The following is a 16,383-nucleotide window of genomic DNA, read 5'->3' on the forward strand; positions in this document are numbered from 1 at the left end:
ACCTGCCAACTGAATGAGGTGCTTACCTTCCTCACAGTGCTCGCCCTTGTAGCCAGCAGCACAAACGCAGTTCCCGTCTATGCAGGAGCCATGGCCCCCGCAGGAAGGATCGATGCATTGGTTCATAGGCACGTCACACTCCGCACCTTTCCAGCCACTGTAGCACTGGCATGTTCCTTTGGAATACTGTCCATTCCCACTGCACAGGACAGGGCAGGCGGCTGAAAAAGGAAAGAACGCCAGGTCACAGAGGGATCGACATCTGAAGGGCTGTGTCTGTCTGGCATCACAGATTCACATACAACCTTGTAGGCTGAGGACTTAGCCACACAGGTGCACTGTCACTTTCAAGTACAAATCACACACACACACACACACACACACACACACACACACACACACACACACACAAGCCACTGCTGTCAGCGGCTCCTGCCCAAGCACAGCTAGGTATAGCAGAGTATGTTTTATGCATTTCCTGATAACCCTGTGATGGGCAGCTCTGATCAGGATTCCACCGTGTACTTGAGGCTCAGGTTGGTGATGTTATCTCTCTGTTGGCACAAAGCTCACACAAGCAGAGACCCAACTGAAACCCAGGTTAACAAACTCTACAACTATAAGAGTTTAAGTTTGCTCTTAAGAAAGCCATACTGTTAAGGATGCTGCTGGAACTGCAAGTTGGGGTATATTTTATTCATTGTTTTATCCTTGGATAACTTGACTCCTATTCTGGACACATTTGAGCCAATGAGTCTCTGTCTCTGCCTTAGCTTGTTACCTACGTCACAAAGAAGCAAGTGTATCTATTTCAAAGAACACATGAATTAAATTACAAAGATAAAACAAGCTTGTCCCATTAGAGAGGGAGAGAGAGAGAAAAACAAAGACAGAGATAGAACAGGAGGGGGGAAGGGAGGGGAAGGGAGAGGGAGAGAGGGAGGGGGAGGGGGAGGGAGAGGGAGAGGGGGAGGGAGAGCAGGCCAAAGGCATGCCATCTGGAGTAGTCCCTACCTCTTGCCTTCACTTCTGGGATGAAGGCTGAGAAGTCTGGGGGACCGCCTGGGATGCCATTGCCTCTTGTTTAAGTTGGCCCTAATGGTACCCCTTCTTACTTTCAGAGTTTGCTTACAAGGGGATTTTGGTGGGCTCCTTCAGGCTCTAGACTTCCCACATCATCAATAATTTGCAATAAACCCGTATTTCCCACTTGTCTTCTAAACGAACTGTTTCTCTGGCTGCCCGCTTGTGGTGAGGCCCTTTAGGAAGAGACCTTCAGATAGGACCCATGGAGACATGTCAGCAGCTACTGGTGGTGTCTGTGATTTTAAGCCCAGGTTCTGGGAACTCTTCATGGATGGTGCATATGTACAAAACGAGGGGATCACGGCATTCCGGAGCAGAATGAGGATTCTGTCAGATTGCTTCTCAGTCCACTGCTCACCTTGCTTTACTGTTTTTTTCCCCCTATGGTCATGGGACAGTCGTGACTGTCCCTCTGTGAGTGTGTGACTTTCTAGGGATGCAAGAGCTTCCAGAGAATAGGCACAGTGTTTACCAAAGGTGACTTCCTCTCAGTGCTGACATCTATACTGTCGACTGGCTTGGGTAAAAACTTCTCCTGCATTCTTGCTATCCAAGGACTTATGGGGACGCAGGAAGGAATACTTGTGAAAGACAGAGAAAGAAGAATGCCTCAGGTGGGCCTCGTGTTGCAAACACGGTGAACTTTCTTCTCAGTTTCAAACTGACTTGAAATAAAATATCTCAACAGTTGGCATATGATTGATGAGATATATTATCTTCCCAAATACTTTATAAGAGGGTAGTTGCTGAAAATGTTGGGGAGTATTATTTTTAAAATCTTTATCTTCAGGAAGTATCTAGGGAGAAATGAGTTCAAATGACCTCTAAGACACATGCTGACTTCAGATGAACCTTTCTAAACAGAGGACACACCCTTTTTACACATGGGATGTTGAAGAGGGGGTGCTGTAGTTACTAGAGGTGCTGGTTGTCCTAGAGAGAGCAGAGGAAACAGCTTGGATCTTTTCTCTACCACAAATGTGATTTTCTTGAGGTCTTCAGAGAGATTTGGAGACAAACTGGTTCATCATAGCATTCATGCAAAGGTCAAGGTCAGGGATGCAAATGTATTTGAGCAGACTATTATCCCCCGCTTTTATAACTCTACAGACATCATTAATGAATCCTGGCATCTTCTCCTGAGCCTGGAAAGAACCTGAAAACCATTGCTATTCCCAGGCTAAGACCTGAAAGGAGGACAAGCTGGCATTCAAGAGAAGACCGACTTGTCATTTCTGATCTGGGTCGCATGAGAGGGTCTCCTGAAGGAAGACTAGAATATGCATCCCATCTCTCCCCCACTTCCACCCTCAGGTCTGAAATGAGCAACAGTGAGAAATGCATCTAAACTATGTGTATCCATCCAAGGCTGTTGCTGATCTGGACAAGGTGACCTTAGATCACTACCAGGGGTACCCCATGGCTTCTCTCTTAATCCCACAGGGTAGGAGAGGGAAACAACTGAGTACTGTCTATATCAGTTGACAAAAGGAAGGGTTATTTTCTCTTTCTTTTGCACAAACTCCAAGTGGTGGGAAAAAATAGAATTATCTAGAAAATAAGAATTGGTTTTTTATATATATATGAATGATCAGGAGCCTGGGAAATCAAGTTTAAAATATGACCTACTTAAATTACTTAGGGAAAAAGTGAAGAAGAGCCAGGTCACGGTGTTCCTAAATGTAGCCTTTTTCTCAATTTGTTTGATGCAAGCTTGCTGGGAGTGTAGGCAGAAATGCAAGACATTGGTGCTGCTGGGAAGCAGGGAGGGCACTCAGGCTTGGCTGGTGCTGACATTAACTTAGAGCCCCAAAGAGATTGATTGGAAGAACAAAACTCAAGGAACTTACTGCCATTGGAGTGAAGAACAAAGCTTGCTAGTAGCCACTGGGTTTGCGGCATGGAACGCCAGAAACCCCACCTATAACTCAGTCTCAGACACAGCTCACCCCAGGGCTTTAAAATAAACATGTATGTCTCAGATTTGTTCATGCCAGAGAAGCTGAGTGGAAACTGGGAACCTACTTGTATTTTATTGATTGATTGATTGATTGATTGATTGATCGATTGACTGTAATCACATAATGACCATTAATTTTTAAGATCAGAAAGGAATATTATTTGGACTCCATATCCTACTAAGAGATAGCACAAAGTAGAAATGAAAACGACAAATATCTGGGTGGCAGGAAGCCCCAGGTTCCACAGCTAGTCCTCGTATGTCAGTTGTAGGATTTGGAAACGGGGATTTCACTTCTTGGGTATTCAGCATCTCCTTTAAGCCTCGTCTCAGAGTGGCTAGGCCAGGGAGGTGAAGTAACTCAACCAAGGAATCAGCATAGGAGCTGAAACCCTGCTAGACAAGTGATGAATGGTCTCCTGATCTTCAAGACTGGATCCCCAACCTGGCTGGAGGGGCTGATGTGATAAAAGAAACGTCACAGTTGTCACACACGTGCCATTGTGTACACACACACACACACACACACACACACATACACGAGCACATGTATGCAAACACACTATAACAAAAAGAGTGCCAGATCGCCCCAATGTTAAGAACTTGTGGTCCTGACTGGTCAGAAGCCATATGTGAAATGTCTTATCTTCCTGTCTTTCTCTTTCTCTCCCTTATTCCACAGGTTTCCAGGAGTAGAATATTGTGCACTCATGCTTCTATTTAAAATTAATTAAAATGTGTGTACAAATTGACGACTCCTGTTTTACTAAATCGAGTAAATGGAAACTTTAAGCCTCCCGCAGAAGGAAAATAAATTACCACTGCCACTAACGACTGACAAGTTAACAGGCTGATGACACAAAAATGACATAATTTAGAGTCACCTAAATGGTATAAAGCTCATTTTAATGATCAAGCTGGAGTTTCCCCTTCCCAGTGTCTCTGCGAGGGAGATGAATTATCAGTGTTATTTACTTGGTAGGCAGTTAAAGGACCAGCCACTCAATGGTGTTTTAAGAAAAACAAATCCTGTCTACCTGCCACTTTCAATGGAGAGACTACTCAGAGGGCATGGAGGACTTTAGGGGAGGCTTAATATAACAAGAGAGGCAAGATGGTTACAGTTGACAAGTCATCTGTGACTAATCTGTGACAGATTAGTCGTGACCAGGTGATCTCGGACAGTGTGCTTTTAGAAGTGATTTGAAAGCTGGTTTAATTTTTTTTATTAATTAATTTATTTTGTAGAGAGGGTCTCACATCTATGGTCCAGGTTAGCCTGGCACTCACTTTGTAGCTCAGGCTTGCCCCATACTTGCAGCCTTCTGGCCACAGCTTCCTGAAACCTGGGATTACAGGTATGAGACACCATGCCTGGTGCTGTAAACCCATTTGAAAGTAGTCCTTTAGAAAAAGAGGCTTGAGAATAATACCCTAGCTCCTCAGGCAAACGGTCAAAGGCTTCAGTGTATACTGCTTGCCTTCACTCCAAACAGATCAGCAACTAAGGACAGGTAACCTAATACTATTAACAGACAGGCTTTGGTGGCAGGAAAAAAGATGGGAGGGAGGGGATGCCCCACCTCACCCCATTCCACCAGAGTGGTTGACAATAAACATTTGAGGCCAAGCAAAGTTGAGGCTCCCAACATTGAAATCCTTTCTTTCAGGGAGCAAAAAAATGCTTTTAGGAAAGGAAGGTTTCACTGAACATCCCTGTAAGGGCATTTCATTTGCTGTACAACCAAATTGGCCCTTATTGTACCCTGTACCAAAGAATCAACGCTATATACAATGTAGAGAGTTGAAGGATTAGAAAGCCTTGGAGAGTAATCTTATTTTCTTCAGGAGATATGAAAGATAGGCCTTCTAGAGACCAAGAAGCAAAGGTGATTACATTTGATTGCATAAAATTTAAATCTTCTATTTGACAGTGGATACCAGCCTAAAACAAAAAACCATAAGTGATATTGAGAAGACAGATCTTAACGTGTTTTACAAGACAAAATTTACTATTCAACATGTACGGGGAACTCTATAAATCAACACAAAGAGACAGACAAATGGAAAAGTAGGCAAACTGAATCAGAAATAATACAGCTTGCTGGTATGAAGGCTGTCCAGCTTCTGCAACAATTACCGAGAAACTTAAAGACTACAGAGATGTACTTCTAGGCTTCTCAGACTGGAAGTAAAACTGAAGAGCCATTCACAGCCCGGGCGTAGGGGTTCTGGACTCTGTGGAGTACAGTTGCTGAAGGGTGGGAGTCCCACCTGACGGAAAAATGCTGTGTCATGGAACGTAGGCCCCAGCCAACATGGTAGTAGCCTATTGACCTAAGCACAACCCCCCCTTCCAGATTCTTCAGGCATTCAGTGTGTGTGTGTGTGTGTGTGTGTGTGTGTGTGTGTGTGTGTGTGTGTGTGCATGCAGCAGGACTCTCAATGAGAGCAAGGCAGAGAGTGCCTTCTGGCTGATAGGGGGAGAGCCCCTGACTCCAGGGATGGGGGTGGGGCAGCTTCTGAAGAACCAACTTCCTCATTCCCGGTCTGTCAAATGGCACATTTAAGCAAGAAAGCGACTCAGGGAAGAATTACCAGAAGGACAAAAAACTCATCAGGTGTGTCAAATCTCTGACATTCAGGAGCCATGTGGGGAAAGCGGCACACGCTGACTTAAGCATGAAAGTATGGATGCTTTAATTAATCCGGGGTGAATTTAATTGCTTTAGTTAAGTGGAAATCGGGTTAAAAATGATGCAGAGCATGCTGGGGTGTGTTAAAAACATGACATATGAGTTGGATGAATCGATAAATTAAAAGTGCACAGATGTTTTAATTAAACCCAGGGAAGTTAACGAAGATCGCAAGAGACTTTTAAGCCTATGATTAATTCAATTCATTTAAAATACCTGTAGAGATACGGAGACGCCTCCATTTTGAGAGTTAAAAGTTCTCAATCGATAAGTACTTAAGCTGCTTTAAAAAAAAAAAGAGTCTGAGGGGTGTGTGTCTGTGGCAACAGCACTGGTTACATATGAATATTTAAGTTCCTCAGCATATTTATCAAGTGCCTCTGCTCTGCAGGTCCACAGAGAAGTTGCTTATGCTTTTGTCCGGGTTGAAGCATTGAGATAAATTTGCAACTCCACCGTGCCCCACAGCCCACAGGCATGGAAGTGTCCCGCAGGCAGGCACGCTGGAGTGCCGAGTTCACCTGTCTCTATACCTGGGAGGAGGGACTCCTCTGGGGAGAGGGTGGTAAACTAGACTGAGTTTCCTTTCGTTTCCCCCTAGCTGTGAGCAGACATTTACAGTACTTTTTTTTTTTTAACCTTTAAAGAGAGTTCTTGTGGAAATTGAAAGAAAATGAAGTAATGCTGTGGGGCCTGGCTCATGGTAAGAAATCAATAGATATTATTTTATTACTAGTATTTTCATTAGGAGAAAATTGTTCCGACTAGTTACAGGGTAGAATGCCTGTCCCCTATTCCAGCCTATGTCCTTTCTAGAGACTGGATTGTTTCCTGTATTAAGTTTTTCTGAAACAATGGGGTTTCTCCTAATCTGGGGGCCTCATTCACCTCTCCAGGATTAAGCAGTCTCTGCCAGGATTCCTCAGTGATTAGCCACGTGTGTCATAAGTGATATTGGGAAGGCAGATCTTAACATGTTTTACAGGATAAAATGTACTATTCAACATGTACAAGGAACTCTATAAATCAACACAAAGAGACAGACAAATGGAAAAGTAGGCAAACTGCGTCAGAAATAATATAGGTTTAGGAAGAGAAAATAAGAGGCAGTTTGTGGTTTGTTTCAAAAGCAAAGTAACCTGGGGGCTCTGGGTCTCATTGGGCAGTCTCAGCAGAGTTCCAGGGCAGCATGATCCAGATTCATACTCAGACTTGAATGTTTATAAGTCACCAGGAAGGCCTGGCTTCCAGCTGAAGACTCTGGGAATTGAGCATGCTCTCCAGATCTCCGGCTTACTGAATTAGAAAGTGTGATTAGAGTCCAGTAGATGGTGCATTGAGATGATTTAACCAGGTACCAAATTTGGGGACTAGTAATTAAGCAACAGAGGGTATTTATAAAACACCATCTGGACGGGGCACAGTGGTGAATGTCTGATATCCCAGCACTTGGGAGGCTGAGGCAGGAGGATTGCCACAAATTTGAAATCTGACTACATTGTAAGTTCTAGGCCATCTTGGGCTATAGAGTGAGACCCTGAGACCCTGTCTCACAAAAGCAAAAAAGAAAAATAAAAAAAGACAAATAAATAAACCTCTCAAACACCCCTGCCTCTCTTTCCTAAGATCCAGTTTCCTTAGCTGTGAAATACAGATAACACTTATTGTGAAGAGGTGAGACCACATCATTCATGTAAAGTGCTCTGCATGGCGCCAGGGACATAGTTCATCTTTGATATGGGGCAGCAGTTATCCATGTACTAGTTCCTTAAACATGACTTTGCTCTGTGTGGCTGCTCAGTCACTTGCTGCAGAGCACGTTCTGGTTACACCTGCTTCCAGCCCCTCCTCCCAGGTCTAGCTGCTAAGAAAGCCTTACACAGTTGCTTCTTCAGACCAGGAGAGGAAGGGTTGGGTTGTTAAAACTGCAACAGGCTGTGGAACATTCAGGAGGCAGCAGCCATGATCTGGACTCATCTGCATTCAGGGGTGGCAGAGGGAGACAGAGACAACCCAGGTAGGGTAGACGGATCTGAGCATATTTCATTAGGGAGCTCTCGGCCACTGTGTAAGAGGCAAAGTGACACTTTGCTAAGGATGCTCTGAAGGAGGTATTTTTGTGGTAGTGGAAGAATCACCCCCTTCCACCACGGTCTGGAAGGAGCTGAGGGCTTGTTCTTTATTCTTGGGGATCAGAGGAGACAGGAAAACAGATAATGGGGAAGACCCAGTCACAGAGACAGTTACTGGCAGTGCTTATAGTCAGGGCTTAGAGAGCTGTGGCTACCTGGAATGGGGGTGTCTACTTAACAACATACTTATCTGTGGCCACTAGGGTCACATCCTCAAATCTGCTGCTGCCACACGACCTTATTCTCCTAGGCATCAGAGGCTTGCTCTGAAAATTAACTCAACATTTCTGGAGTGTGTCAGCATGCTGTCATACTTCTGCACACTTCATGTGTGCTCATGTTCACACTTCCCAGCAAGGCAACCATGCCCATCATATTGAAGACAAGAGGCTCAGAGAAGCTTAACGACTGTCTAAAATGGGCACAGTTAACTAAGGAAGCACAGAGTCAAATCAAGCAAATTTCAACCCCAGAGCTTCTGATTTTGTTTTTGTTTTCCCACCACTCTGACGTTCTGAGAACACTTGAGGGTATGAAGTGACTGGTGTCTCCTTTCTGTAAGCACTCCTTTCTTTTGTATTATCTACTGCTAGCCTGTGTGTTCCTTCAACTTACCGTTGTGCCAGTGTTGACTGGCTGTCATGGGCACGGATTACTCTGGTGGATTAGCACCGAGTTCTCGAGCACTCACATTGGTCACATGTCCAGCAATGTTTTAACTTTGTTAGCCTTGTCCACTAACTTGAAGCTATCAGACATCTTAGTGAATACATATTATGTCCTGGGTGCCAAACTAGGGACAAGGATAAAGACAACCAGTATTGCTTTTGGTCAGTGAGAGGAAGCAAGCTAGCATCTTTCCAGACAGAGCCGCAGGGTACAGCAGAGCCCCACCCCCAACCCTTTTTTTGCTTTCTACCTCTGAGTGACAGCAAGGTTGTTTGTGAGAGGGTTTCTGGAAGGTGCTGGTCTGTAACTTCCACAAAAGACCATCAGTTCAATAGTAAAGGCTGGGGATGGTGGGTCTCCTCTGGCCCAGATAGCTAAGGGCAAAGAGGAATGAGCAGTCCCTATACTTTGATGGGGTAAGTTGTAGAATCCGTGGCCATTAATCTAAGTTGGCCCTTGTGAGCTGTATGGAGCAGAAGCAGTATAGATCAGGGTAGACCTTGAACACCATTCTAAGATATTTGTTCTTTGCTATCAGAATGTGGCCCCTAAGCACCTGCTGGGCCCTCAGAGAGGCTTGGTCTGAGGCGCTCACATACCATCCTGTAGTTCAACTGCCTGGCACCAGGAATGAACCTAAGAACTTGCATTCATAATATCCCCACCCTACCCCCGGCTCCCAAGATGCACAACTATAGACAGTTGAACAGATGGCTGGAAGCCATTGAGGTTGTTCAAGAAGAGCAGCAACAACTGGGAAGAGGTTGGGTGGAGAGAGCTCCAGAGACGGTGAGGAAGAGGAAAGTAGTACAGAAAGGCTGGTGGCCAGTATACAAGGGAGGGGACCTGAGGACAGGGTAGAGACATAGAGTGGAGGAGCTGGCAAAGGGTAGGAAGGGAGATGGTAAGGAAATCCCCTCTGGCCACTCAGGGACTTTGGCTAGGGGACTGGGGATGGAGTAAAATGGCCTTGGTTTCAAATTCTGACTCTGCCATTTCTTTTTTAGTAAACCCTTTAACACTCATTTATTTTCTTTTCCTCCCACCAGATTTAAAACCAGTCCTCTCATGCATACCAATCACACACACTCTGACGAAACCATGTCTCTATTATTCCTCATCTCTTTTGTGGCTAGTCTCATGGCCAGTCTACTAGGAAGAGTTTATGCCCAGCTGTTGGTTCAAATCTTAGGAGTAAACACTTCCTAGCTGGGTAACGATGGCAAGTTATTTATTTAACCTCTTGGGTCCCTTATTTTCTTCATCTCTAAGGTGATAATCATGTATATAACAGGGTTGCTGGTGATTCAGTGTGACAGTTATGCACCTTCTCAGAGCAGTGGTCTGTTCATAGTAAGGAGTCAAGAAATGTCAGTGATGGTGATGATGATGATGATGATGATGAGGATTGTAGTGAGAGCTTGATTTAAGGACTAGAATGGGGCCAAGAGGGACCAGGTTGAGGGCATACATTTGCCTGTTAGGAGAGAGCTAGCAAGATCCTTGCTTCTTCTTTTTAAGGTTCTCAGAGCTGAGCCTCACCCCTAGAGATAAGGAAACTTTATGTTCCCATGCTTGTGGTATTCCTGGGGCTCCATTGACAGCTGCTTGGCAGCAGGAGCTGTCGTTTCTAATAGCCATTAAAGTCATGTTACCTAACAGCTATGGCTCAGGGTTGTTACGGTTCTACTGTGGGTTGGAGCCTCCAGTTCATCCCAAATAAGCTATTAGAGGAGCCTGAGTTTGAGCCCAGAGCTCGGCAGCCTCAGCTTCCTTCTGGAAAGCAAGAAGACTCTGCATACCAGTCTAGGAAAAGTGAAGTCAACACAAGGCCTTGAGATAAAAGTAAATAAGAGGAGAAGGAATAATAACTCGGAGCCTCTAGCGCACAACCAACAGCTTTAAAGCAATAGGGGAGCCACGGGACAGGAAGAGTAATGGCAGGAAAGCTGGAGGGTGAACCATAACTTGGATGAGAAGTGGGATTACAGCTGGTCCAGAGAATCAACTGATGGAAAAAGGTATGAACCACTGGGAAATAAATGATGTTTCCCTGAAACCCAGAATCTGAGCAGATTTTTTTAGTGTGTGTCATGGCGAACATTATCCTTTTTGGTGGTTTCCTCATTGGAGTTTCTTTGAGATTTTACTCTTTTTATTAACTGGCTACTTTCATAAGTCCTTGCTAAACTGTTTAGTCACAAAAAAATTTAAACCATGGTGGTGCATGCCTATAATCTTACTAGGAGGTGGAGGCAGGAGGATTAGGAATTCAAGGCTAGCCTCGGCTGTAAAGGGAGTTCAGGGTCAGCCTGGGCTATATGAGACTCTGTCTCACAGAACAAGAAAAAAAATCAACTTTAGGAACTCTTCTTAGAGGTACAACATTCCCACAAACAGGCTGTGAGCACCTGGCCCAGGCTACCAGATATACCAGTGTGATCAGGCTGGTCCTGATCTGTTCTCTTGATGGTGGGGCCTGGTAACATTCAAACATCTGTGAAATTCTCCCATACCTTCTGCTTTGGCACTCTGTCCTGATTCCCAGGAAACACACTTGACCAGGGTTCAACTTTCCCACCTGTTTGATCTCACTTCCAGGGCTACTTTCCATGTGGCCTCTGTGTGGTGTGCCCTGCAGGTCTCCCTCTCTAGACCATGCTGGTGTGACCAATCTTTTACATTTATCTTCCTGTCTATTGTGATTTCCAAGGCTGTGTTGCAGGATCCTGAGAGACTCCCTCCTCCCCCTGCCCTGCTTACAACATATCCCTTCTATGTTTCATAGACTTCCTGATCTCCTACATAGTAACATCTGGATGTTCCCACCACCATGTTGTACAATGAGCCACTTGTTTTCTATGTGCTTCTGGAAGCTGGACCCAGGGCTGCCTTGCACACCTTGTGTTTCTGGCTCTTCATGCAGCAGTCTTCTCCTAGTAGGCACGTAATAGGCATTTGCATGGTTGGGTTCCCTCAGCTGACTTGGAGTGTCATAGAAGCAGCAGCCAGAGCTCCTTCCTGGTGAGGATCAGGTCTGTTTTGACCTCAGTGCCCCTGGGAGCCCCAGGACAGCAGTGGGTGCAGAATGAGGGCCCTGCATATGTGTACTGATTGTCCCCACACTTTGAGAGAGGATGGCTTCAGACATCTGATGCAGACTGGCAGGTTTATCACACGACAAGGAATGACTGTCTGCGCTGCATATCTGAGGGTATGGAGCGCACAGTGTGAGGTCAAGAGAGTAAATGTGTATTTCTGTCACTTGGACACATACCAGGTCACTTGGATGTGATGGGAATTGTGCCTGCTAACGTGGCAAATTCTCCCCCTGGCAGGAGGGCCCAAGTTTGCTGGCTGCCTGCGCTAGCAGACTGGCAGAACTCAAGGCATCCAGGGTACAGCTGTCAGAGCAAGAACAAAGGTGGTGTGAATTCCTGATGGGGGGGGATCTTGTGCTCAGGGCATCTGCAGTGTTTTAATCCAGAAAGAAGGAGAGTGATGGCGGGCTGCAGCTGGGAGATGGACCACACTGTTATGGGCAGCAGGAGGCTGAGGACCAACTGCCCTTGCTAGCCCTATGGTCTTCCTCTATCAGCCCCAGGCTACTCCCTGCTAACACTAGAGCTTCTTGGGCTCCAAAGTTGTTTGTGAATGGGACTTGTTCAATATCCATGCAGTTGGGCCTTTAACCCATTTTGCCTGTGAGAAATGTGGAGAGAAAGGCAGACACGTGCGCATTCATACAACCACATTTAACATTTCTTCCTATTTGAATAAGAGCTTCATTCATCTTTGATATGACATATTGAGTTCTGTCACACACACACACACACACACATATGACATACATAGTATGTAAAATGCATAACCTCAATCTAATGACAAAATATACCAGGCAAGTCCAAACTGAGAGAAGTATACAAATTGCCCAAGCAAGCAATGCCGTCTGGAAGGGTCAAGGCCATGAAATACAAGAAGAGTAAAGAACTAGTATGGGACATCATGAGGGGGAAGGCAGTGGTTCTCTACCTTCCTAATGCTATGGCTTTTTTTTAAAAATATGCCTTCAGCTAGCTTTTTTAAAAAATTTATTTATCTATGTATTTAATATATGAGTATTCTATCTGTAGGTATACCTGCTTGCTAGAAGAGGGCATCAGATCCCATTATAGATGGGCCGCCATGTGGTTGCCAGGAATTGAACTCAAGACCTCTGGAGGAGCAGCTAGTGCTCTTAACTGCTGAGCCATCTCTCCAGCCCTGCTTTGACTCTTTAGTAGAGTTCCTCATGTTGTAGTGACCCCCCCGATCATAAAATAAATTATTTTGTTGCTATTTCCTAACTGTAATTTTGCTACCGTTATGAACCATAATATAAATATCTGCTATGCAAGATATTTGATTTGTGACCCCTGAAGAGGCTGAGACCCACAGGTTGAGAACCACTGGATTCAGGAGTCATGATAATGAAACAAAGCATGTGATCCTGAGCCAGATCTGAAAGGCAAAAGTTGGGGGGAAAGTCTAGAAATTAGTTAAAATTATTGCATGGCTTTTGAGCTTAAATTTAAAATGTTGACCTTATAAGAGGCTTAGGGGGTTCTATAGAAATTCTCCTATTTTGGTAACTTGTCTTCCTATTCAAAGTCACATAAAACATTTAAAATTTTATTTACTTGTGTGTGTGTGTGTGTGTGTGTGTGTGTGCATGTGTGTGCGTGTGTGTGTGTTTGTGTGTGTGCGCACATACATGTAGGGAAAGCTGGAGATAAATTTTAGGATTCAGTCCTTTTATTTTACCACGTCAATCTCTTGGATTGAACTCAGGTTGTCAGTTTCATTGTCAAACACCTCGACCCACTGAGCCATCTTCACCAGCTCCTAAGGTGACTTTAATGTAAAAACATTAACAAATTTGGCATGGCAGTACAGTAGTTAAAATATTACTCAAGTCACATTGTTGATATGTGGACAAGTGAGACAGTATGCATTCAATAACTTGCATATTTGCACAGCATCCCTTACATACTCAGTATTGGAGGCTCGTGGGAGCACAGACTTCAGTATCAGATGAGTATCAGGTACGGAGATTAGACTTCCCCTGCTGGAAGCTGTCCAGGCTGCTGCAGCCTGTTTGTGGATCTATTTTCATACAGGTGCACTTGGGGTATTCTGGTCAGTCTCAGGAGCCAGAGCCTATGGGACAAGGTGCTTAAACTTGGTTTTCCCTAAGAATCTAGGCTTTGCGTGGACATTCAGGTCTACTGTTAGATTCTTCTATGTTTTGGTGTGTTTTGTAGTACTGGGGATTGACCATGTATCTCATGAATGCTCTATGATACAAGCCCCAGCCCTTACTGCTGGATTCTTAGTGAGTCATAAACTATTAGAAGATGGTTTAGATACTCATTGTGGTAGGAAAGATGAGTCTTTAGTTATTTTTATTTAAAATATATGCAATATAATATATATATATATATGTATAATACACACATACATACACACACACACACACACACACACACACACACACACACACACACACACGTTTTTTAAGACAGGGTTTCACTGTGTACCCCTGGCTGTTCTGGAACTTGATCTGTAAATCAGGCTAGCTTTGAACTCAGTGATCCACCTGCCCTTCCCTCCCAAGTGCTGGGATTAAAGGCATGCACTACTACTACCCCACAAGTTTCTGGTTATTTTTAAAGGGGCATTCACATTTCATATTCATGACAACCAATGCTAGTCTTTTCTCAATTTTTTGCCTTTGGCATTGTTCTTTAAAAAAATAAAAATATCTATATATACATAATGAATTGATTTAAAAATAAGTTGCTAAAAATTCCGATGGCAAAAAGCAATTGATAGGTCCATTGAAGATCAAAGTTTGGGAGACAAGGGCTTAGAATCAGAAGGGAGAATACATGGTCATTACAAAGTCACTTGACCAGTGGCCACTTCAAAAACACAGAGGGAGCAGCACCTTTAGGGCAGAGAGACAAGTACTTGCTTCCCATGCTCTTAAACCAACTCTACCTACAATAAATGAGGGATATGGTACAAGGCAATTTCATTCTTTAAGCGCCTCAATTTTACCCATCATATACGTAAACAGTTAAATTAAAATATGCATACAAGTTCAAAAGCCGATTTCAGGAACGGACATTGGGTAGGAAGGAATAACTCCTCTTAGCAGCCACTCAATAATTGTTTCACAAGGATCAATTATAGACTATGGCTAATGCACACTTGGCAGGAGGGGTGTACCCAGCCACAGCACAGGTGGCGGATGCAAAACACACACCAGGAGTCCTTTTAAACAGCTAAATGCACACTCCATTACAGATCCATAATGCAGAATGGACACGCGTCTGCAAATGGATTCAGAGTGGAGAGTCCTTAAATGGCTGGGTACTTGGGTCTGAAAGGCCAGTAACTGGATGTGCAGTCAGAGCACACATGGTTTTTAGGATTAATAATACATCGATGTGTGTCAGTGTTAATACACATTTACAGCTCACAGCCCGCGCGGCTGAGTGCTCAGCCCATTTGCAGCCACGTATAAAAGGGCGACTCAGTCCTTCCTCTCATTAATGCCTTCACTCCCAGGAAAATTAGATTACACAAGAAAAGCCATTCAGATGATATTGAGGTCTGCCTTTCTTCAAGCCATCGCTAGGAAAAGCACTCGACATAGCAAGGCAGGGTCAACCTCCATCCCCCACCGGGCCCCTTAGAGCCAGCACTGGAACGAGCCAACAGTCTGTCATTCTCCTTGGGGTTGTATCCCTGTGTCTTGGAACATGAATGTGCTGTGCTGAAACACAGCTAAGGAAACTGTTCACAGGCCTCATGGTTCTTATCTTTCCATATCTGGTAAGTTGACTGAACCTGTGCATTGTGGGACAGAGGAGGTGTCTTAGAAATGAGTGTCACGCGAATGGCCACCAATGCCAGGGCTTCAAGCAGATGGAAGTTTTATTCACATAGCACTGAGTATTCATCAGGATGCAAATCTCAAATCTTTAAGCCATTGGAGAGAATTGAGATATTATTTTTTGGAGCAAGAGTTTTGAAGGATGGACAAAGGAATGGCATTACTTAGCACGTGGCAGTTGTACTGAGTATTAGCATCAAGGCAGATGACTTTCATGAAAACACAAATAAAGGTGATGAAAAGATAATTTAAATATATGAATAAAGTAAAATATAAATAAGGCAACAAAAACCAATCCCGCTGGAAACTTATAATGTACTCACTCTCTTGAGGCCCCTTGGTTCTAGTACTACTTACTACTGTGGTAGTACTCAAACTGAACATTGGATGCCATGGTCCCCTTTCTAGATAGGGAAAGTAGAGCTCAGAGATGCTGACTGACTTGTACAAGGTCACAGAGGGACAGAGATGTGTGAGCACAGAGTTGAGGGTGGACTGTCAAAGCTGAGAGATGGCTCTTAGCATCCTAAGATACAGTTTCCCACACTGTTTCCTGTTGGTGGGTGGGCACTCTATGTTGTAGGTGGCACCTCATATTTTAGACAAAAGAAACAGAAAAGGTAAATGCACCACTTTGTGGACATGCTTGTGTACTTTGGGACATCTGTGTGTATATTTGTGCCCCCCAGCTACACTTGATGCTGAGGGCCACATCAAGGTCACACTGAAGGTCTCTCACGAGCCAGGTGTGCAGCCCTTACATTCTCCATTCTTTAGAGTGTCGTTTTCTTTCTTAAATTACCTTTCCCCCAAGAATCCCAAGGCCCCAGCCATTCTTTGCAAAGCAGCCTAGATAAATTAATAATACAATTTAAAACCAATTCCATGAAGATAAAT

The 16,383-nt window shown here is 44.3% G+C and overlaps 1 protein-coding gene across 19 annotated transcripts in view; it reads right to left on the reverse strand.

Moving 5' to 3' along the window:
- Positions 1–16,383, reverse strand: part of Tenm2 (teneurin transmembrane protein 2) — a 1,239,808-nt gene that overhangs the window by 142,817 nt on the left and 1,080,608 nt on the right. For all 19 annotated transcript variants that reach the window (XM_031353724.1, XM_031353722.1, XM_031353721.1 and 16 more), the window contains one exon: positions 27–221. In XM_031353724.1, coding sequence (XP_031209584.1) covers positions 27–221 — 195 coding nt within the window. The remainder of the gene's footprint in view (positions 1–26; positions 222–16,383) is intronic.

Source organism: Mastomys coucha, unplaced genomic scaffold (assembly GCF_008632895.1).
Source record: "Mastomys coucha isolate ucsf_1 unplaced genomic scaffold, UCSF_Mcou_1 pScaffold5, whole genome shotgun sequence".
Lineage (NCBI taxonomy): Eukaryota > Metazoa > Chordata > Mammalia > Rodentia > Muridae > Mastomys > Mastomys coucha.